We start from the raw sequence: 22,191 nt of genomic DNA, 5'->3' as shown, positions 1-22,191 counted from the left end.
GCAAACATCCACTCGGACGTCTTGGATTTGAAATTGGAGATCCAAAAGTCGCTGTGACCGTACAAAACACGTCTTGGCTTTAAAGGGATAGTTCGGAATTTTGGACATAAGACCTATTTTCCAAGTCAGCCGGTGTGTTCAAGACGTCTGGAGACGTTTTCAAGACATTTCATTCAGTTCTTCTAGTTGCCGAGTTCGCTTATGCTATGGCTAGCGCAAGTCAATCGTTCTAGGTAGCATGGCATTAAAACACTCATACCGACTCCACAGTGCACCCGAGGCAAATCCATTGTAACGGCAGACTATCGATGTACATATGTGTGGATAGAATGTTTGAAATAAAACCAACCTTGCATTTTTAAGGATTAATGTCTCAGCAGCAGCAGCAGCAGCGTGTCATACTTCCTAGTAGGCTATGGCAGCGGGGGAGTGATATCACCTAACACTTATAAGTTACCGGTTCTATAATAGTTTGTTTACCTGCTGTCATTGCTACAGACGCAGAGTAGCCTACAGTGCTAGTTTCTTCAATCTCACAGAAATGGACACTTTTGGAGAATATAGTGAAACTTTTGAAGACTCTGATGAGTAGTTTTTTTTCACCCAAACCCAACCGGGGTTGGGGGTATAAGTGCCGACAGTTTGGCCCGGTTCGATTGCCTATTTACGGGCAGTATTTTGGGCGGCGCGTCTTAGAGTTTTGAGTCCGACGGAGATCGTATGTGTGGATTCACGTGGCCGTGGGCTGCCCGGTGTTGGTCTGCAGTCCAAGGGCTTTTCACCCAGCTCTGAGGGCACGAGGCCCGAATATTCGGCGGTGTTCATGTGTCTATTTACCGGAGGGAATCCCTGCAACGCGTCCGAGGGTTTACGGTTCTCCGGACGGAGCAGTGGTCCGGTTTTGTGGTGCGTAATTGTGGCTTTGCGTGGCCGTGAGCTCCGAGGGCTTTTCAGACAGCCTTGGGGGTATAGGTGCCGACAGTTCGGCCCGTTCGATTGCCTATATACGGGCAGTATTTCGGGCAGCGCGTCTTAGAGTTTTGAGTCCGACGGAGCAAAGTAAAATTCCGCTGCTGCTGAGAAACTAGTCCCTCAAAAAATGGATGATTCATGCGATGCAAGGTTAGTTTTGTTTCAAATATTATTCTATCAACACAGATATGTACATCGACAGTCTAGTGTTTTAATTGATTTGCCTCGGGTGCACTGTGGAGTGGGCAAGACTGTTTTCAATGCCTGGCTAACTAGAACCATTGACTTGCGCTAGCCATAGCACAAGCAAACTCGGCAACTAGAAGAACTGAATGAAATTTCTTGAAAACGTCTCCAGACGTCTCGAACACACCGGCTCACTTGGAAAATAGGTCTTATGTCCAAAATTCCGAACTATCCCTTTAATAATGAATATGCTAATTGGGAGAGTTGCTCGCCAATGTCTAACAGGATAAAGTAAAGCAATGACACTTTGGACTGCAACTCGAATGGTTGGCGGAGGCATACAACCGCAAGAAAATATATGAGTAAAAACATAAGCTGCCTTTATTCTTTCTAAATGTCCAGACATTAGAATATTACAGGGAATAATGTTTTACTATATTAATATTAGAAAAAAAGCTTCAGTTCATCATAAACATTCAAGTTTAAAAATCTCCAAATTGATATAATATATATACTATATATATATATATATATATATATATATATATATATATATATATATATATATATAAACTGTATATATATATATAGTGTATGAATGTATATTTGCTTCTGAGATGTAATGGAGTAAAAAAAAATGCATAAATAGTACACTACTTAAATGCACTTAGTTACATACCTCATGATCAGTAGCCAGACTCGCTCTCTCTCTCGCTCTCGCTCTCTCGCTCTCTCTCTCTCTCTCTCTCTCTCTCTCTCTCTCTCTCTCTCTCTCTCTCTCTCTCTCTCAGCAGCAGCAGCCTCACCAGTCAACAGTCTGGATCCTTTGCTCTGAGTGAACATGACGGATTTAGCGCTTCAGAGACTCAGAAGGCAGTTTGGGGTTGTGATGATGTCTGGGTGAGTACATAAGACTCTAATGAGACTCTGTTTTTATCACCATCATTATTGACCGTACGCAGCTGTCATATGTGTTGCTATGTCGACGACATGGCTCTGTTTATTAAAATGCTATAAAAAAGGGTCAAACTAACCAGGAGGGAAACTCATGAAGTGTCGTATAGTATTCCAGATTTGAAAAAACGTCTTATTTACATTTGCATTTAGGTAATTTAGCAGACGCTTTTGTCCAAAGCGACTTACAATAAGTACATTTGTCAAAAGAAAGAAACCACAACATATCATTGCCGATAAAGTAAGAGCTAAGAAATAGAAACAAGTGTTAGGTCCTCGTCTGAGTTAAGTAGTAGCTGTTCAGCAAAGTACCTCAATAAACATCTGTATACTGTATCCTAAATGATTGACATGCAGCTGTGTGTTATTTCTTGTTTTAACATAAGGTAGTGGTTCTTGTGGAAATGTATGAAGAGGGCAGTTAATGACTCATGGCGACAATTTCCCAAACAAGGACCATCATCATTCTTGTTACTGTGCTGGCCTCGCAGCTCTGCAGAGGTAAGACTACTGTGTGACACATGTTTATATTCATGTATTTTATTTTTTTACTTCATACTATTTGGAGATAAGTGGATTTACATGAAAAGTCCAGAAGAGCATTGACATGTTCTGGCAGTGTGTGTGTGTGTGTGTAGGGTGGTCTTGAATTTCTCACTTTTTCTTGCTCTCAGGTGAGAAGTCCTGCACCATCTGGTCCAGTGCTGGACCCGTGGTGCAGCGGGGCTCCACTTTCAAGGTGTACTGCACCTTTAACTGCAGGTGCAAGGGATCCATGTACAGCAACCATCCGCCCGCACTGCAGCCCCACGAAAAATACAATGACACAACTATATCTTTCAATGTGGCCAACATAACCAAGAACAGAACATTCAGCTGCCAGTGTAAGTGCCCTCCAGCTCTGGACCCTTGTGGACTGGACATCTCAGCTGGATGTGAGTAGAATCCCTCTCGTTATGACAAACATCACACTGAAACCTTTTACTGGATTTTCTTTCCTTAAAGAAAGTTACACACAAGGTTTTATGTATCTTTTGAGGCACAACTGTAACTTTTCAAGCCACGAGAGCTGTTTAAAAAGAAGAAGAAAAGAAACAGAGTCACAGCCAGTTCTGCTTTCTCTTCTATACTTAGAGATGTTGTGCTGCCTGCTGGGTGCAGTTAAGTGTCGAAGCTACATGCGAGAACCACAAGCTACAAATGACACATTCAAACACTGAGAAGGTTTCAATCTGTTTATGCAGTGTGATTGGTTACACGAGGGAATAACAAATTTGAATGTTTGTTTTCAACAATCATATTGGTTGAATCCTAATTTGATTAGGAGGTGTGGACCCGAGTCACGTTAGTGGAATCCAATAGACTCAAATTTGACACCACTGACTCGTGACTTCATTTGGACTTGAGCCTTTTGACTTGAAATACTTGATGACTTCCCTAAAGAACAAAAATGTATTAATTATTTTGGAATTTAAAAAGCCCCAAAAAATGTCCTAAATCTATTAACTTCAACACTGTTCATTCCCAGAAAGTCGACCCTTAATTTCCCTCAAATCCACGTTGGATTGAACCTGTATGAGGGCATCCGATCAAGTTGCAGGAAAGAACCACGAAGAACTGATGTCACCAAAAAAATTATACCAAAGATCATATTTTGTTTTAAGCGTATAAAATCCAATGCAGGTGTCGAAAAATTGTTGCAGTGTAAAGTGCAGGTCGAAGATTTACAGACAGATGGACATTATGAGATGTTTAGGACTCAAAAACTCAAAGTTCAGGACTCGGAACTTGAGTGCAAAACCTACAATGGATCTGGTGAAGAACATTTTCATATTATTATCTTAACTTCCTCTTAATTCTTTTCATACGGTGGGCTCCTGACTTCAGATAACTGTAAATGACCAGAACATTGTGAATACCACCTGCCCATTAATAAAGATACTTAATAATACCATATAATATCCAGCCACATTTGTCCTAATGAAGTCCTGCTTTCAGGACAGGAAGGAAAGTCATTTTTAGCAGCGTCAGCATCTTCTCATCTTGAGCAGGTCCCTTACCTGCTCAAGATGAGGAATGAGGAATCCTAAAACGTTACTGCCGAGGGGGTCACGCTGCCAATATACACTCCATTCCTTAAAGACTTGGGTTGGGATAAGAGCAGACTCACAATGTTTGTACATAAGAGAACATTCAAAATAACATCTGTGAATGTGGAAAGTTCTCGTAAATCACGCGTTGTTTCACACGGCTCCAACTTGGTGTCATGTGTTGGTAACACAACTCACGCACCAGCAATGCATCGGCAGTTTCAAAAGAGTTTTGTTGAGGCTGATTCTTCTTTGCTCTTCAGATCTACCAGATCAGCCTAAAAACCTGTCGTGCATCTACAAGATCAAAGACGATGAAAGAGGAGACGTGTTCTGCAGTTGGAACAGAGGACGAGACACTTTTCTGAGGAATCATTCGGAGCTGTGGTGAGTTTGAAACACAGATCTGACTGAGAAGTCAGCAGAACAGTGACGCTGCTACTGTCAACAACGTGACTTTGTGTGTTTCAGGGTGAGAACTGTGTCCGGGAACCAGACTGAGGGACTGGTGTCACGCAAAGTCTCCCGTCAGGGAGCTAATTTACTTTCAGCCAGCTTCGATGTGTCCGACTCCGTCCAGCGGGTCTCTGTGTGGGTCAAGGCCCAAAATCCACTGGGCTCTGAGGAGTCCAGCATCGTCAACTACACACTCGCCGACATTGGTAAGACAAGAAGCATGTTATCGGTCGCCCTGGCAACCTGTGGATTTGAATAGTGAAGCCAATGCTGAACTGCCTTAACCCATAAGAATCCAGAGTGACACCTGATCTAGAAAGTTCCTTCTGTGGCTTTATCTTTATCTCACAAAGTCGTTAAATGACACGTACATGCACATTTGACTGAACTAGCATATTTCAAACATTTCATATTTCAAATTCATATGAAGCAAGTTAGGAAAAAGATCGTGACAGAAATGTCACATCGGCCTTTTAGCCTTTCAAATCGTCTTTTGTCACAATAAGAAATGTATTTAACTGATTCAATTAATATATTCTGGTGTTGAATTCAAAGCACATTCAAACAAATAGACATAAAAAAGTCAAATTAATTATATTTTCCTTTAAGGCAAAAATTGGTCTGGATCTTTGTGGGTTAAACTTGCATTCTTTTTAATGGCCTCCATTTAGAGTCAAATAGATGAAAAAGCAGGGTATGCTTTAGGGAGGGGCTTCCTTGTGATTGACAGATTTCTACGACAGTGTTTTCTGGTCTGGGATTTGTTTTTGTCTTACAAATGTAACCTTTACTCAGTGTGTTTTCAGTTTATGACTGTTATTTGTAACATTACGGATGACAAATGTCTTACTCAGTATTTGGTTGTACTTAGCTCCGCCCTCTTGTGTCACTTCCGGTTGCAAAAACCAAGATGGCGTCGGCCAAAAACCAAGATGGCAAAGACCAAAATGTCACACTTGAGGCTTCAAAATCGTAGTCTGCGAACAAACGGCTGTGGTCACACATGTCAATCACATCCACTTATCATATACAGTCTATGATAGAGAGCGTGTTATCATTTATCACAGTTCCAAGCTGTTTGTGAGGCAATGATAATAATGACTCATCCCTTTGGCGTCCTTCTTTTATGCCCTTGGGCCCTAGTTTCGTAGACCAGCGCAGGGCGGCGCAGGGTGGCGCAGCCGGCGCAGTGCAAGTTTCGACCCGCGCAGCCTTGCGCACCGTCAGTTTGGCAGTTTGGTAGATCGCCTGCGCCAAGATGGGTGTGGCGGCGCAGCAGGGGGAGGCGTCACAGATTCAGCTTGTAGTAGCGGAAGTTTCGTGGCAAAAAGCCTCGCCGAGACTGCGCTGAAAGCTCGCCAGCTCCGACCTGGGGTCCGTTTCACAAAGCAGGTTTAGTGAAAACCTTGAGTTAGTTAACCCTGAGATGAGGGAAACTCTGGTTTTTCGGTTTCACAAAGCCAGTTCAGCATAAATCCGAGTCAGTTACCATGGTAACATACTCCGTGAACCTAACCTGCTCGCTAGCAGGTTTGCTTCAACAAACCCTGAGTTTCTCCCTACATGTCTCCGCCTTTTTCCGGAATCTGAACCAACTCTGAAAAAATGTGCCGTCCTTTCATCGTCAACCTAATCGATATGGAAATAAAAGTGATTCTAGCAGCTTTGCGTCGGGAGAGGATTTTGATTACCTTTCATTTCAATCACATTAGATATTATCTAAACAATATTCTCCGACATTTTCAACATTTCATATCGTGGACATAATCCGCAACCAGATTCTTTGCGGAGCTAGCTTTTTTGCGAACGGGAGATTTATGAAATGTTTAAGTACATTCCTGTGTTGAAATACCTGCTTATATTTACTGTTTAATATGTGAAATATGATTAAAATCATATGCCTTAGTCAACGTATTTGCGCAATATTCTTATGCTTAATTTTCAACTGAAGCCACTTTCTTTCTGTGCCTGGGGGGATTACACCCAATGAAAATTATAATTTATTAATTGCGCTACGGGAATTGAACCGCTGTCGCCTGCACTATAGGCAGCGTTGCTAACCGTTAGACCACAGTGTCACTCTGCAAATCTGCAAATAAAGACTTATTACCTTTAGATCAATCGACTGTTTCATTCAGTTATACACATTAGATCGGGCAGTAATTGTCTGCCACGCCAACTATCGCTACTTTGCTGCAGTTACGTTGCTCCGCTTTCTCAGGATGAGCTCGTTTTCAACATAAACACTAATATATCTAATAACGCTCTCCCGGTTGCCATGGTGAATCGTAGTATCGGAGCTCCATTGATGATGGCTTTGTAGAGTCGGCAGGCACGCGCGTAACTCAGAGTTTACATACTCAGAGTTGACTGAACTAATTCAAAACCACTGTTCTGAAACTGAAAACTCAGAGTTGCCCATCTCAGAGTTGGTCAACTCAGAGTTCAGGGTTAGGTTCAGAGTTTGTTGAACCTGCTTTGTGAAACGGGCCCCTGGTCTACTTTCGGCGCAAGGCGCAAGGCGTAAATAAAGTCCATTCATTCAATGCGAATCACAGCTGGCGGATCGGAAGTTTGGCTGACGGCGCGCAGTGCGCACACGTCACCGAGACCTCACAGGCAGGTTTCCACAGTTCCAGGCACATTTAAATGCAATAAATAATCACAACAAACACCATTTAATGCAACTAATTGAATCAACACGTGAATTTATATCTATATAGATTGTCCCGTCACATCTGACGTCAGATCAAAGGCGGATGGCACGCATAACGGAAACTCAGCCTCTCGGACCAAAACATCTCCCTCTCTCTCTCCTGTTTTTTATAATATCGGCATTGTTATTATTATGATACGCGCGCACAGCGCGTGATGAGCGTGGTGGGAGCAGCGGCGATGCTTCTGTCATCGGGTTGTCAAGCGACGGAACTTGCACTGAACCTCCCCTAACGCATTAAAGGTGAGGAGAGGAGCTCATTTGATTGGTGAAGATCTGAATCGGCTGTATTAATCCCAGTCCACGCCTCGTCTCCTCCTCGTCTCCCACTCACGCCTTCTTCTCCTCCCTCTTTCCCACTTGCGCCGGTGGGCGGGAAAGGGAGGTGGGCCTGCGCGAGCCTGCGCGGTGCACGAAACTTGCAAAGTCCAGGCGGACACACCCCGTCGGCGCGGCGCAGGTGCGCTGAAAGCTGACTGCGCCTGGTCTACGAAACTAGGGCCCCTTATCTCGAAGCAACTGATCTCCATCCTTGCCTTTTGTAGCCTTGTATCTTATTTATCTCATGACTCGTCCTTTTTCTTTGTGTGTGTGTCGATCCAAACAGCGATGCCACCGACTCCTGCTCTTGGCCAACCAACGTGCTCTTCACGAGAGTGCGTCATCGAATTGAAGCCATCTGCGAGGATTCAACATCTGGAGATCCAACACAGCGCGGAAGGACATGCATGGACTTCTTCCCCGGACTCAGTAAGTCGTGCAGATTTGCAAGAGATCCTGCAGAAGGTTACCAGAACCCTTTTGAAGACTCACCTGGCAGGCCTTCTGCTGATTCAAAGCCAAAGGGCAGATATGAGTGTTGGGTTCCTGTGCGCAAAGGTGAACTCGAAATCTTGCAGGAGGCTCACAAGCAAGCTGAAATTCTTCAACTAATGCTCGATCTGATTGTTCTCACTGTGTGATCACAAATTGGCACTTTACTCCGTTGTTGGAATGTGATGGAAACGTGACTTTTCCTTGCAGGGTGAGAGTTGGGTACAGGTCCGGACCATCTGCTCTCTGGAGCCCTACACGTCGTACCAGTTCAGAGCCAGATCCAAATTCAGCACCGGCCTGTGGAGTCAGTGGAGCGCTAACGTTTCCAGCCGGACTCAAGAAGAAGGTAAGCAAAAAAACCCAGCCCCTTCTGAAGACTCTTTTGTTGCACTTCCTGAGGGAAAGTACCAGCGATTCTGTCTACGTTAGATCTCTGTGGCACTTTTATGTACGAATGCGATCAGATAACAGTGATGTTGCCTTCCCGTTGGGGTTGAGTTTGAGGTGTTTATTAGCTCTACCGCTATCTGTCTATGAAACGCTGATACAGGCCTTATGGGTCTGCAGTGATGATAACCGATTAGAAGTAAACTACTATTCAAACTTTGAGCCTGAGTGAATAAAATCAAAGTGGTGAAGACGTCATTGATGCTTGATGGGAAGATATCTCTGCGTATTTGTAGTGCTGATGGTGTGAAGATATGAAGGTGTCTTTCCAGATGCAATGTCTGAGTGTGCAGAAGTGACAGCTTCCCACAAACAGCAGACGAAGAGGTCTCAGCAGAAATAGCTGAAGAGATGGTTTTGGTAAAAGGATGTGTACGTGTCACCTCACAGGCGGGTTTGCATGTACCTACTGTGTTAGCTGGGTTCTCTCCAGGTACTCCGTCTTCCTCCCACAGACCAAACACATGCATAGATAGGTGAAGCTTTCACACAACCTCTATGTATATTGTTACAGCCTAAAACAAAGGTTGCCTGCGGGACCCTGGTCAGATAAGGTAGCTGAAGTTTTAATATTCAAAGTGTCAAAATAAAAGGGGGTTGGGTATCCCAGCCGAACCACACATTGTGCCCCGGCTCATCCCCCTAAACCAACGCACATAAGGCCAAAAGAACTCACTAAATCCAAAACAATTCAACAGATAACTTTGATCTCCAACCCGACGACTTAGGATCCTGCTGGGAGAAAAGAAAAAGGAGGAAAAAAGGTCATCTCAGACAAAAGAAGAGCGCTCTCTTCAAAGCCACCGGACTCCATTGACAGAAACAGCATTTTTACCTTGCAGAGTAAACGTATCATAAAATCCCAACTTTCAACCTCAGCACAGCCAACGTTGAATCTGCTGCTCACGTTCACATTATTCAGAACGTTTCTCGATTATCTTAGTTTGGGAACTACGTTTCCACGTATTGAACACATTGATTATGTTTTTATGTCTATCGATCCTCATTTTCCCGCATAAGCACATTATGTCCAAACCGCAGGTGTGTTTCCTGATCTTCCAGGCAGCAGCCGGTTTCATCCGTGACAGTATCACCTTACTGAGACTGAAACATGATTGAGGAAGCTAATCAACCGCAATAAACAATTGGTTATCTTGTGAAACTAATAATATCCTTTAATAGACGTGCACCGTTAAGAAGGTGCTGATTTGAAATCTTTACCCTTGTGTTTTTTTGTTTTTGTCGTATTGGCTTTCCCTTCATTGTTCACGGTGTAAAAATGACAACACTGAAAATCAATGAATTGTTCACTTTTTAAGGGGGCACACTACGGTTCTGAATGGGGCTTCTACTCCTACTCTAGTGTTCGTCACACAGAGGTGCTTATACCATGTGACTTTAAAGGCACAATGAGCAGGATTTGGTCAGTTGCAGTTTGCAAAGTTGGCCCCTCCTCCCTGGCTCAGCATGGATTACGGTGAAAGCCGACTTGGTGTTTTTTCCCTACACTATATTTGAATTTATTTATTTTTTAGCAGTGTGCGGACACTGCTAAAAAATTGCCGTAGCTTCTTCACGAATGCATGCTTACAATCTGGCACCTGGTGGCGACATTTTTATAGATGTTGCTGTCGAAACCCAGCGAAATGAAAATTAAAGAGAGAATACAGGCAGATAAAGGCCACACATTGTTTTTAGCAAAATCCTCCTCAAAATCCTTTAAAGTCACTTTGGCAATATGAAGACAATGAGCTGTTGAACGTTATGGAAGTTATCTCTTGTGTGCCTTCAAGTACTTCGTATTTCATTCCCATGTTTTCATTTATTTAAGCTCAGATATGGCCGTATGTATGTGTCTCATTACTCAGACTCGTCAGACTTGGGCTCACACAGGAAAATCTAAAAGTTTGTCACTTTTAAAGGATTTTAAAATCTATCAATTGGGAATAACTTTGAAAGAAATGTCAGTTCTATAAACATGTCTTTCATTCATTTATTGACAATAAAAACACCCAAGTCAGTCAAATCAAACTTCTTATGTGTAATTTGAGCATCCTTGTCCAGTGACTGATTGTTTTTATTGTTTTAGCACCTGCCAAAGAGCTGGATGTGTGGCTCGCTGAGTCCGCCGCTGACTCCAAATCCCTGAGAGTTTTCTGGAAGGTATGTTCTCATCAACAGACCGTTTCAATCGTTTAAATTGTGAACGACTGTGAAATATGAGGCGTCATCATCTCATGTGTTCCCCCTTCTCTCTCTCTCTCTGTGTGTCTGTGTGGGGGCGTGCGGCGTTGTCGCCATAGTAACACTTTCTGGTCTTACCGCTTCACTATTACTCTCTGCACAAAGTAAAGGTCAACCCTTGACCACTTCTGATGTGTGACACCTACATGCACGCACTTCCCCACCTTCTACCGCACACACACACACACACACACACACACACACACACACACACACACACTCATTTAATGTCACATATAGACAGAGAGAGACAAGTGAAACCTGGCGGCAAACACCACAGTTTCAGTTTACAAGAAAAGGTGTGCTGCACAGAAGTGATGCGTCTTACATTGCAGACAGAAGCCAAATCCAAATCCACGTTGTTGTATCTTTTCCTTCTCCAACCCCAGATAAACATGATGTCGAACAGGAGTTAACTTAAAAACCTCTCCTCTGCCTGCAGGAGCTGAACGTTGCCACCGCTAGAGGGAAAATCACAGAGTACAAAGTCCAAGTTGACAGCCAAAGCTGTGGATTGCACTTCATGACTAACGTCAGTGCCGACGCCAGGAATTATTCGGTCCAGTTCTGTGCCGACTGCGAAGTGACGGTGCAGGCGTTCAACTCCAAAGGGCCCTCCCCTCCCAGTAGAATTACAGCACATCACACAAGCGGTAAAAAAGAAACCACTCAAGCCTCTTTTTGTGGGTGAATGGTCTTGTTAAGAGGCATTCATGTCAAATGTATTTGTACAGCACCAAATCACACTTTTGTATGCAATGGCTGTGGTTTAAAGGTAGAACGAGTCGTCCTCCAATCGGAGGATTCGAATCCCGGCTCATCCAGAATGTCCCGTCTGCGTGTGAATGAGTGTGAATTGGTAAATAAACTGAATGTAGTGTAAAGTGCCCTGAGTAGTCAAAAAGACTAGAAGTGCTATAGAAATGCATTCATAAAGAGTAAGTGTAGATCACAGTCTTTATTTGATGAGACCCATCGTTCCCCCTTGAGCGAGCAGGAGGGGGGCGGCGGCCAGGAAAACCTCTGGGTGGGTGGCCATCTTCCTCCACAGAAAAAAAACTAAGTCCTCTCTGCCAGCTAGTCCGGAAACTCAGGACAGACAGCAAAGAATCCAACCTGACTGAATCATCGAAAAGACTAAATTGTATCAAATATTGGAAAGAAAACACCAAATCACACATAAGTCAAGTAGAATTCAGTTTGACCCAGTAACACCCGATAGAAAACCAGGAAACTTCTTTCCTACTATACTGTAAACCTATTTTTATTGATATATAACAGCCACATCTATGTGGGCGAGAAAAGTCAGCCTGCAATATTAGCTGCAAAATATGTTGCACACTTCTCTAAAAGTATTACAGCTGCCCATGTTGTTGTTGTTTAATGTCTTTCATTGTGTTTGGTGCGATTGTTGATATGATATGTATATCATTATATTGTATTTATTCATTGCTAGTAGAGAGAGATGCGCAGCAACAATGTCAATAACAATACGAACTATAAAAATAATAGAAATATCAGAGATGATGATAATAAGCTTGATGTCTGCATGATTCTCTCTCACAGTGGAGGTTCAGCAGTTCGGGCCCCTTCAGGACCTGCAAGTCAATTCAGACAACCACAGTGTCGCCATCTCCTGGAGAAAGCACGACACTGCACCGCTCCATGCAGTGCATGTGGTGGAGTGGTACCCGGAGGGCCACAAGCTGGAGGAACTCAACTGGGTCCGACTGGGCAGGAATGACACCCGTGTTGTTCTTACAGGTGGGACATGTGGACTTCTTTGTTGTCAGACTCAAAATGTGTCAGAAAATGGCACTGCCACGGTTTCCATGGCAGCGTGACTGACTGTACGTCAGATTTCTCAATACAGACTGGAATTTGTTGACTCAAATATCTGCATAAGTCAAATTTAATGTGTGTGTACATGAAGGTTCCTCACCATTTTTTACTGCCATTCCCACATAACCTTTATTTTAAGTTGAATATGTAAACCAGCCATTTTAAAGAGATATACGTTTGATAAATCACTATTCTGTTTCATGCATGTTATTGAAAACATATACACGTGTTAATTAACCCATAAATGCTTTCGGGTGGAGTGAAGAGGCGTTCTTACACAAGCCTTTTATGTTAAGTTCATTGTTATTAGCAGGGTATAATTAACAGAACAATACGACCATTCAGGCTCCCTCGTGTGGCTCAAAGGTGTACTGCAGGTGTAAATGTGAAAGAAGAGTCTGTAGAAGAAGATTCATGGCGACCCAAAATAAAATCTTCTGCGCCCCACCTGTAGGTCCCGACCCAGTCTTTGGGAATCACTGGTCTAAAGCAGGGTTAGGCAACATTTTTGGTATGAAGTGCATTTTTTTTAAATGTTCATGAGCCTATAACACAGGGCACTGCTTCTACACGTCACTATAATAAGATGTTTGATCTGTGAAGTGTTTCACACATTTTGTGTTAAAGACAAGCAGCACTTTCACTGGATAGATAAAAAAAAATCGGAAAATTTGAGAATCTGTATTTCCCTTTTGTTCCGCTTCCCTCACCTAACCCCGCCAGAGCCTCGAGGATTAAAAGCTTTATGTGTTCATGTATCAATTATACAGTATATATATCAATGAACGGTAAATACCCTCTTTGACTTCTTCCACGCTGTTTTTTTCCTGCTCCATCTTTCTTCATGCAGGTATTAAGCCGTTCGAGTGCTACGAGGGAGCGGTGCATGTTTTCTATAACGGGAGCTCAGTTAGTCAGACCAGATTCACAGGTGTCACCACTTTGAAATCAGGTCAGATCTAATTGTCCATGAATTCAATGTATAAACATAATTGTCTGAGTATTAAATTGTTTCAAATATTCCTTTATGAGCAGCATTTCCTTTGAGCAGTTTTCCTGTTGTTGTTTGCAGCACCAGCAGCTGGTCCATCAGTCCAGGACACGGTTGATGGAAATCAAGTGAAAGTGACCTGGACCGCGATTCCCAGGGGTCAGCGTGGGGGTTGTCTCACTAAGTACACCATCTATCTAGAGGACGACAGTGGACACCGTCGAACTCGTGAGACCCGTCTGTCTTTACTGAAACATCTTATGCTCCACGTGGTCACACGAGTAACCTTCCTCTGCTGTGTGTGTCTGTATAAATGTGTATTTCAGACTCTGTATCAGCATCAGAGGGGATGCGCGTCATCAAAGACCTGCCTCCAGCTGCCTACAGCCTGTGGATGACCGCTTCCACAGCTGAAGGAGAAGGTCGCGCAGGTCAAAAGGTCAAGTTCTTCATCCAGCGTAAGCAGCTTTTCCAAGTTATTGTTCGACATTTTTTGTTGATGCTTTCTCACCAAGAATTAAATGAGAAGATCAATACCACTCAAACAGTAAGTACAATGATGCAATCTTACATCTCCCTGTCGCACCGTCACCGTTGCAGAAAAGAGCAACTTTGTCCCCTTCCTGGTGTGTGCAGCAGCCGCCCCGATCATGCTACTCGTGGTGTTTCTATGTAAATGTCCAGCGGTAAAGCAGAGGTATGTCTCCCAACCTACTCAACTATTGTTGGAAAATAAATGATGCAGCAATGACAAAAACAATGTTGTTTTCCACATCCCCTCTCAGGTTCTGGGTGTATTTCCAGTGCATCATGCTCGATGTTGTGCCAGATCCGGCCAACAGCAAGTGGGCAAAAGAGTGTATCAAGGAGAAGGTAATTACAAAGTGGATCAAATGCAACTCGTAAATTGTTATTCGCCGGTGAGAGGTTGAGCTTGCGTCGCCCTTCACAACAGGGTAAGATGAACCTCCAGCTGCAGCTGAGTAACTCCAGCATGACCGGGGAGGAAGAGGAGCCCATCCTGGTGGACGTGGAGGAGGTGCCCAAGCAGGGCAGTGTCGTCTGCATACCTGCAGACATCTCCTCGCATCTCCCTCCTCAGACGGGCCTGAGACCCGGGTCGGAGCCAGTCTCGCCGCTCTACCCACTGACCAACTACATCAAGAGCTTCTCCCACGACTCTGACAGCTCTGACCACACGCAGACGTCTCTGGACACCAACACAACCGTCGACTACATCTCGTCACCGGGGAATATGGAGGAGGAGGATCAGGACGAGGAGGAGGAGGAGGAGTTTACAGAAATGAGTTTCTTCCCCAGTCACAACATCTTCATAGACCCGATGGAGTTTGGCGGGAAGTTGACTCTGAATGCGGTGAAAATTGACTGCAGTGACTTCTTGCAGAACAGTCAGGTTCCCTGCTGAAAACGCCTTTGGCTGCAACTGGTTGCTATGATACGCTGTATCTGCTCTGGGTGAAGCGCGTAGGATGGACCTGCAGGTCTGCGTGGACAACGACATTTTGTCGGTGTGGAAACATCTCGATTCAGATCAACTTCCTCATCCCACATGGGGGAAGTTCAGTCGGTCCAGTTCTCCGGAAACGAGGACACCATAAAGTCCACACATTTGATCACATTGGCCCGAAACCAGAACTCTTTGGCGAGATGAGGTTTTGGGTTTTAGAGCAAGAGACAGCTAAACGAAAGAGACGACTGGATTTCTTCTTCTTTTCTTTCTTTTTTTTTTTGCATCACACATTGGTGGGATTTGCATGAACTACCTCTCTGCTCACTGAAATCTGAACTTTCAGAGCTGTTGTGCAGTAAAAAGTTTTTATTTTTATTTCATGCATTACCTTTTCTTTTTATCTTCAGAGCAGCATTGGACACACTAATATAATCCAAATGAACACAGTACAGGCTGCATGACACAGTGTATCAGACATTGTGACTTCATATCTTTATAGATACTCCATCCACATGCAGAATCTGGAGGAAGCGGGACAAGATTTTGGTTTCGGAAGCATTCTGGTTTCCGTTTGTAGTCTCTCAACTCCAACGTCTCCAAAAAGACTCCCGTCCTGCTTGTAAATGGACCAAAATGCAAATGTGTACTCCATCACCTCGTTGACCACCCTGTATGGACCACTTCACAGTTGTAAACTTAAAGTCGAGCTGAAGCAGTTGTTACATTTTCTCGTATCTGTACTTTACTTGAGTATTTATTTTTCTGACAACTTTTTACTTTTTCTCCCTACATTTTATTTAAGTAGTTATACTTTCTACTCTATTATTTTCAAAACAGGCTCGTTACTTTAGTTTTATTGCATTTGAGGGGAATTATTATTATTATTATTTTTTATTAAAATGACGCGAGATTCAGTTAGCCTTGGAAAGTGATACTTTTTACTTTTCAGAGCCTGTAAGGTTTCACTTTTTCATCAGTAGTTGAATCAGTACTTCTACTACTACTTTTTTTCTGTACACGCGTCATATTTAGTTTTCCAGGAAGAAGAAAATATTGTATTTTGATATAAAACTACAAACAAATCGTTTTTGGGAGGGTCATTTTTTGTAATATATTTTTAAATAGGTGGACAATATGTCTGGGGATGAGATCTAAAAGGGTTGGCCTTCATGTCTAGTTCTGCACCCGCCCTCCCCGCCTAAGCACGAGTGCACAGCCTTCACGTCTCGCTGATGCCGGAAGAATCAGCTTGGATGGACTCACTGACGGGAGGGGGGGGGGAACTTAGAGGAGGCAGGAGGAGGTGCTATTTTCAAATCTTGCTAGCTCTCTTGCTAGCTTTCAACATTACATACCCCAGCTTTAACTACAAATTAATTGACTTAGATAACAGACGACAAAAAGTTAACTAAATTGTGTGCACCCCAATAAGAAAACAATATGTCAAATAAAGTGTGTTATATGAACATGAAACATTATGTGTGTCATTATTATCAAAATGTTTGAAGATACAATGTGAACAAAATATAAAGAAACACTAAGGGCAACCTATAATATGTTAAAAAAAAGTAATAAAAATGTTATAGTATAGTATGTTTAAAAAAAAGTAATTGTATAGTATTTTGTATGAAAAAAAGGCATAAAAAAGTATGTCGAAAAAAAGTTCATAATCAAAATTCATAGTATCCTCTATTGAAAAAAGTCGTAAAAAAGTCATAGTAAATATTTTGAAAAAAGTTGTAAAAAAGTCATTGTATACTTGACAACCTATACATAGGTTGAAAGTGATAGTATGTCGAATTTAAAAAACAAAGTAATGGTATTGTATGACGAAAAAAGTCATAGTATGCTATATCGAAACAAGTATTTTAAAGTCATTAAATCATAGTATGTCAAAAAAGGCATAGTAGAGTATGTCAAAAAAAGTTTTTAAAAATGTCATAGTATGGTATGATAAATGACCATGACCTTGATAATAATCATAGTATAGCATGGAATATTACTCATAATCAGTCATAAGTATATTATGGTATTTCATAAAAAGGTCATAAAATAGTCATGGTATAATAAGTAAAAATGTGTGGTCCACCAAAAAAGTCATAATATAGTATGCTGTAAAAAAAAATCCTCATAGTCTGTCACTATTTCATAAAATAATTACAATATAAGTAAAAATTTTTAATGATTAAAAAAGTCATAGGATATATCATTAAATGTACAGTATGCCATCAAGTCATGTCACCACAAAGTCATTGTGTTGCATGTCTTTAAATTGGATTTAAAAAAAAAACCTAGTCTGGTACTTTATAAAAAATATTGCAAAAATTTAGAAAAATTCATAGCATTAGTCATTGTATTGCATGTCTTGTAAATTGGATTAAAAAAAAACCTAGTCTGGTACTTCATAAAAAATATCACAAAAATGTAGAAAAATTCATAGCACAGTATGCAATAAAGTCTCAAATTCCATAGTCAGTTTTGTATGTCAAGACAAAATTGTGTAGTGTGCCATGATGTAAGCATATCGTTAAAAACATTAAAAATGTCACAGTAGTTTTTCATAAAAATGTCACAAGAGTCATAGTATAGAAGGCATAATGAGACTCAAGAACAATACTCACGAACCTTAAGGCGTGTTCCCCTCAAGTCTGCGAGGGTTTAGCACCGTGTAGACGTCAAATCAGGAGCTCGAGACATTTTGAGCCCTTTTGCACACTTTCGGCAAGTGTGCAAAAGGGGCACACTGGTCTCTTCAGGAAAGCGCATCGAAGACAATCAAACCAGGCAGTTAAAAAAAAAAAAAACATAAAATACATTACATTTTCTGGCGTCACGGTAACAAACTATTCTAATTCACTTGGTTTTAAGGGTTCAAGGCCTTTTGGGAAACATTGGGATTGGATATTGTGCTTTTTTGTTGATGCAATCACATTTTGTTTTAATTGTGGTTTTACCATTTTATTTATATTTTCTCACATTCCAATGTGAGAATTCTCAATTATAAAGCCCTCTAAAATATATATATATATATATATATATATATATATATATATATATATATATATATATATATATATATATATATATATATATATATATATATATATATATATATGCGCTATACGGTGGTCTAAAAACAAACAAACCATAGCACAAATTCTGGTCTGATAAACAGGGTGGTGCATCAGATCAGCGATTGCCGCAGCAAGTTCTGCAGAACTTAATGTTGACCTTCTGTATGTTTTGCAAGCCTAAGCCGATCCTCATTAAAATCCCTCAACTGGGAGGTAACCGTAAGGTGAATTTGCTCCACCAGTTTCCCCAGTCCGTGTGGATGCTCACTTTCAACAGCGCAAAGCCGATCTCGATCAAAAAGTGACAGTGCAAAAGATTTATCGACCATCTTTATTTACCGACAGAGGTCTCTAATAGCAGGGCTAGAATTCACACATTTGTAGAGCACTTCAGTTGTTCCACACAATGGACTGTATTTCTTTCAGAGCAATTATGCAGTGGTGCCACTGTGGAAGCTACAGGGCAAGTCAACAGTGGAGGAAAGTATCAGCACAGAACAAACTGCAATCAAAACAAACTGAAGCTGGGCTGAATTTACATCTGTGGAAGGATGCTCGAGTGGAGTGCGTATACAGTCGGAGGAGGTCTGAGGCCTTCCAGAAGACGACAGCCACATCTAGACTGCGAAAAGACACTTCTCCGTATCACTATTCAGAGTAAAAACAAAAGGCATTCATTGACTTGCACATGGCTGGTAATCAAAGATGAAATGGGCGGGGAGGAAGAGAGAAGATGGTGAATAGCACCCCAAATACATCAGCAATGTCAGAACACACGGAATAACTTTCGGCTTTAAATTAACCCACTCAACAAACGTCTTGGGATCAATGCAAATTTTCGGAGAGAAATCTCCAATGTGTTCCTCCAAAATGACCTTATGTTCCTCCTTTAGAACATTAAAGTACAAAAAAGAACCTTAATACAGATTTAGGCGCCATTTCATCAATGCATTCAAATGTAGGCAGCCACACTTGGTCCGGAGATCAAGGCGTGTCCTATTTGCACCATGTGAAATACAGTCTCTGAAAGAATTTATGAAAATAGTTAAGATTTACAGACCGAAGATCATAGAAGAATAGACCTCCTGTATAAAATATAAAACAATACCCCAGTGCTAAAGAAAAAAAAAATCCATAAATCTTAATGAGTGAAGCTGTAACTTCATCAGAAACACCTGATGTTGCAGAGCGTATGAGCTTGGTTGGAGCTCCACAGTGCCCATTTCAAAGCAAGCAAGCAATGGCTCACACCAAGCTAACGACACCCTCCTTATGCTTACATTTCGAAATGCATATTTTCAAGCAGCAATTACAAAAATTTATCAATGGACAATGCATAACCTCTGAAAAAAATACTGTATGAAAACATCCCTGCTACTTTGTTTCCAAGTACAAAACCTCTACCAATAAGTTGCTCCAGAGTAGCAAGAAGTCCTTTTCTTTTTGTTTGTTTTTTTTTTGTTAATTTCTGTTTTTTTTTTCCATCTTCGTTTTGTTTTTATTGGGTAAAACTCAGTCCTCACTTTGAGTGCCATACTTAATGACAGTCTTCTCCATCATTTCACTTTGCTGAAGGATCAGGAACATGCAAGCCTCGTAGTGGAGGTGCTCAGGAGGCTCCTGTAGACCTGAGGGACAGCAGCCGGGGCTTAGGCCAGGGCTGGGAAGGCCTCTGGGTCGTCCACGTTGGGTACAGACGCAGATGACTGAGGAATGGAGAACATTAAGGAGAAGTTAGAAAATGTGCCCCTCAAAGTATGAAGGGGATGAATGGAGGAAATGGCTTTAACATATGAAAACGTATGGAATTGCTCATAACAGCTAAGCTTCCCATAAGATGATCTACCTTGTCAGTCCTTCCTCCACGGACCGGCCTAGTGGCTTCACCACTGACGGCGGTGGGTGGACCGCCTCCACCTGGGCCTCCGCGGCCACGGCCGCCCCGGCCCCCACGTGGTCCACCGCGTCCACGACCTGGACGTCCCAGGTCTCCAAAATTGATCTCCAGCTGGGACGTAATGTCATTGGCTGGCTTCCGGAAGTGGTGTTCATCATCAAGCTGAATTATCAATACATCATGTTTTCAATAAATCAGGTAAAGTGCCCATAATGATTTGTTTTTGTACATTAACATTATTTAATTGAAATTAAATTTGATACCATGCAACGATAGACTTTATTTATTTTTACCTTTGGCTCCTCAATCTCGGGGTCAATCACTTCATCTTTCTTATCCTTTGGAGAAAAGCAAAACAAAATTAACATTAATGCAACAAACACAGCAAAATCACCGACTGTACATAGACACTATAATCTATGCATATATTAAACAATGTCTTGTTGAAGACCAACATTGGGACTGAATGTGGGTACAGTCTGAGTCAGCACAGTAAGCATTAGCCCATTTCACAGCTTCAATCTGAACACCCCATAGATTATCTACAATTAGCTCTGCTGCCAGCCTTTTAACTAATATTAAAAACGAACATCACCCCGGTTTCAGTCACTGGCTCCAAGTGTCTTTTGGTATTCATTTTTAAGTACTCTCACATTTCTAATTCAGTGTTATGATCCTTCACAGCCTCTTAGATGCTGCCATTTAAAAAAGAAATGCAACTATGACACAAAATCCATGATCGGCAGCTCAGCCGTTTGAATTATGTAAACAAAATTATGGAATTCCCCACACAAGAACTATAAGACGTAAACATTATTAAACAACAATTTAAAATGTATTCAACCCTCACAATTCCTTTGTTTTATACTTTATTGTTCTTAGCATACCCATTATTGCCTCTTATGTTTATTTGATTGCTTGGTTTTATTGCAGAGTATTTGCACTTGTTTTAATTTGCCTGTTTTTATTTATTGCTTGGTTCCTTATTTTGTTGTAAAGGAAATGAAAGGTGCTGTATAAATAAAGGTTATTAGTCAGTGAATGCTAATGTTACTTGACATTTAAAGGTTAGGTAAATTCCCTCCGTGACATCCCTAAAGTTGACTGTAATAAACAATTGCTTAATTTGAGCCGACACTAAGAACCTGCAAAACATGAGTATCGTCTATCATAGTCGACTAAACTCATCACCGACATTGAATTTGAAATATCACAGTATTAAGAATAAGCTGAGGCGGTGGTTTTGACTCACCTCTGCCTTGGACTTGTGCAGCACAAATCCTTTGTTCCAATTAGCTCCCTCATTGGCCTTGCGGATGTTGAACTCCACCTTGGCGCGCTCCTTGTCCTGCACGGCCTTCCATTCATCCAGAGTCATCTCCTTGGGGCCTTCTTCTTCACTTCCTCAACCTCATTCTCCCTTCAACACACACACACAGACAGAGTTTCAGTGTTAATGTTCAATGTGAATTCAGGCTGGCATCGTTGAGTCCACACTTATTCGAAGCTAGAAATCCTTCATCAATTAGAGCGAAACCTAAATTTCCTCACAATGTGTTCGTATTGGTTAGGAAAAGAACTTACTTGTTCTCAGAGTCGGCAGGTGGATGCTCTTCTCCTTCAGGGGTCTCCTCAGTAACGTTTGATTGGTCAAGCTCGCTACAAACAAAACACATTTCATATTATTTGGGGAATTACAGAAAGAAAAAAGAAACATTTTGCTTTACATGCACAGTATACTAATATTGATTTTTGAAAACCATGGTGATCTATGATAACCATCTATGGCAGTACAAATATTAGCTCATGCAAATATAGTCTAATTTAACAGGCAGCCAATACATTTTACCTCCACTAGGGTTATAATGTTCAGTTGTCCTCAACTTCCTTTTTGTATTTTAACACTAATTTGTTCATACAGATTTAGTTTGTGGTACTGTTTAACTTTATTTTACTCTGATGTTTCTAATATGTAGTCCACTCCATTTACATCAATGACTCTTAACTAATTATTAGTTAACAGAGTGACACTGTA

The 22,191-nt window shown here is 41.7% G+C and overlaps 3 protein-coding genes across 6 annotated transcripts in view; 1 reads left to right on the top strand and 2 right to left on the bottom strand.

Annotated features, from left to right (window-relative positions):
- The first annotated feature begins 1,981 nt into the window (after positions 1-1,981).
- il12rb2 (interleukin 12 receptor, beta 2a) lies at positions 1,982-16,658 on the top strand. 4 transcript variants are annotated; one of them, XR_014597308.1, is made up of 18 exons: positions 1,984-2,058; positions 2,499-2,613; positions 2,787-3,047; positions 4,466-4,589; positions 4,674-4,864; positions 7,982-8,124; positions 8,398-8,536; positions 10,727-10,800; positions 11,324-11,534; positions 12,448-12,645; positions 13,574-13,675; positions 13,796-13,942; positions 14,041-14,172; positions 14,315-14,411; positions 14,500-14,587; positions 14,670-16,035; positions 16,458-16,544; positions 16,579-16,658. XR_014597308.1 is itself a non-coding variant. In XM_084011940.1 (16 exons), the coding sequence occupies exons 2-16, from the start codon at positions 2,544-2,546 to the stop codon at positions 15,138-15,140; spliced, it is 2,448 nt and encodes an 815-aa protein (XP_083868066.1). In that variant the 5' UTR covers positions 1,982-2,058; positions 2,503-2,543; the 3' UTR covers positions 15,141-16,658. The 4 variants fall into 4 exon arrangements, 2 of the variants coding, with proteins under 2 accessions (XP_083868066.1, XP_083868065.1); XR_014597309.1 differs by having other exon boundaries at positions 16,458-16,658; XM_084011940.1 differs by having other exon boundaries at positions 1,982-2,058; positions 2,503-2,613; positions 14,670-16,658.
- Positions 16,659-18,576: 1,918 nt separating this feature from the next.
- serbp1a (SERPINE1 mRNA binding protein 1a) lies at positions 18,577-21,847 on the bottom strand. The gene is given in 6 exon segments (XM_084011817.1): positions 18,577-19,965; positions 20,106-20,318; positions 20,450-20,494; positions 21,409-21,558; positions 21,561-21,576; positions 21,741-21,847. Coding segments are annotated over 6 exon segments (573 nt in total). The 5' UTR covers positions 21,833-21,847; the 3' UTR covers positions 18,577-19,908.
- Positions 21,848-21,925: 78 nt separating this feature from the next.
- The window catches only part of hsd17b7 (hydroxysteroid (17-beta) dehydrogenase 7), a gene marked incomplete at its 3' end in the record, with an annotated part of 3,264 nt that continues 2,998 nt past the window's right edge, over positions 21,926-22,191 (bottom strand). Inside the window, exon 6 of the mRNA XM_084012422.1 lies at positions 21,926-21,938. Within this exon, the coding sequence (XP_083868548.1) occupies positions 21,926-21,938 (13 nt within the window). The remainder of the gene's footprint in view (positions 21,939-22,191) is intronic.

The sequence above is a fragment of the Eutrigla gurnardus genome, assembly GCF_963514095.1.
Source record: "Eutrigla gurnardus genome assembly, chromosome: 6".
Classification (NCBI taxonomy): Eukaryota; Metazoa; Chordata; class Actinopteri; order Perciformes; family Triglidae; genus Eutrigla; species Eutrigla gurnardus.
Note: the sequence above shows the minus strand (reverse complement) of the source record. Positions and strands in the feature narration are given on the sequence as shown.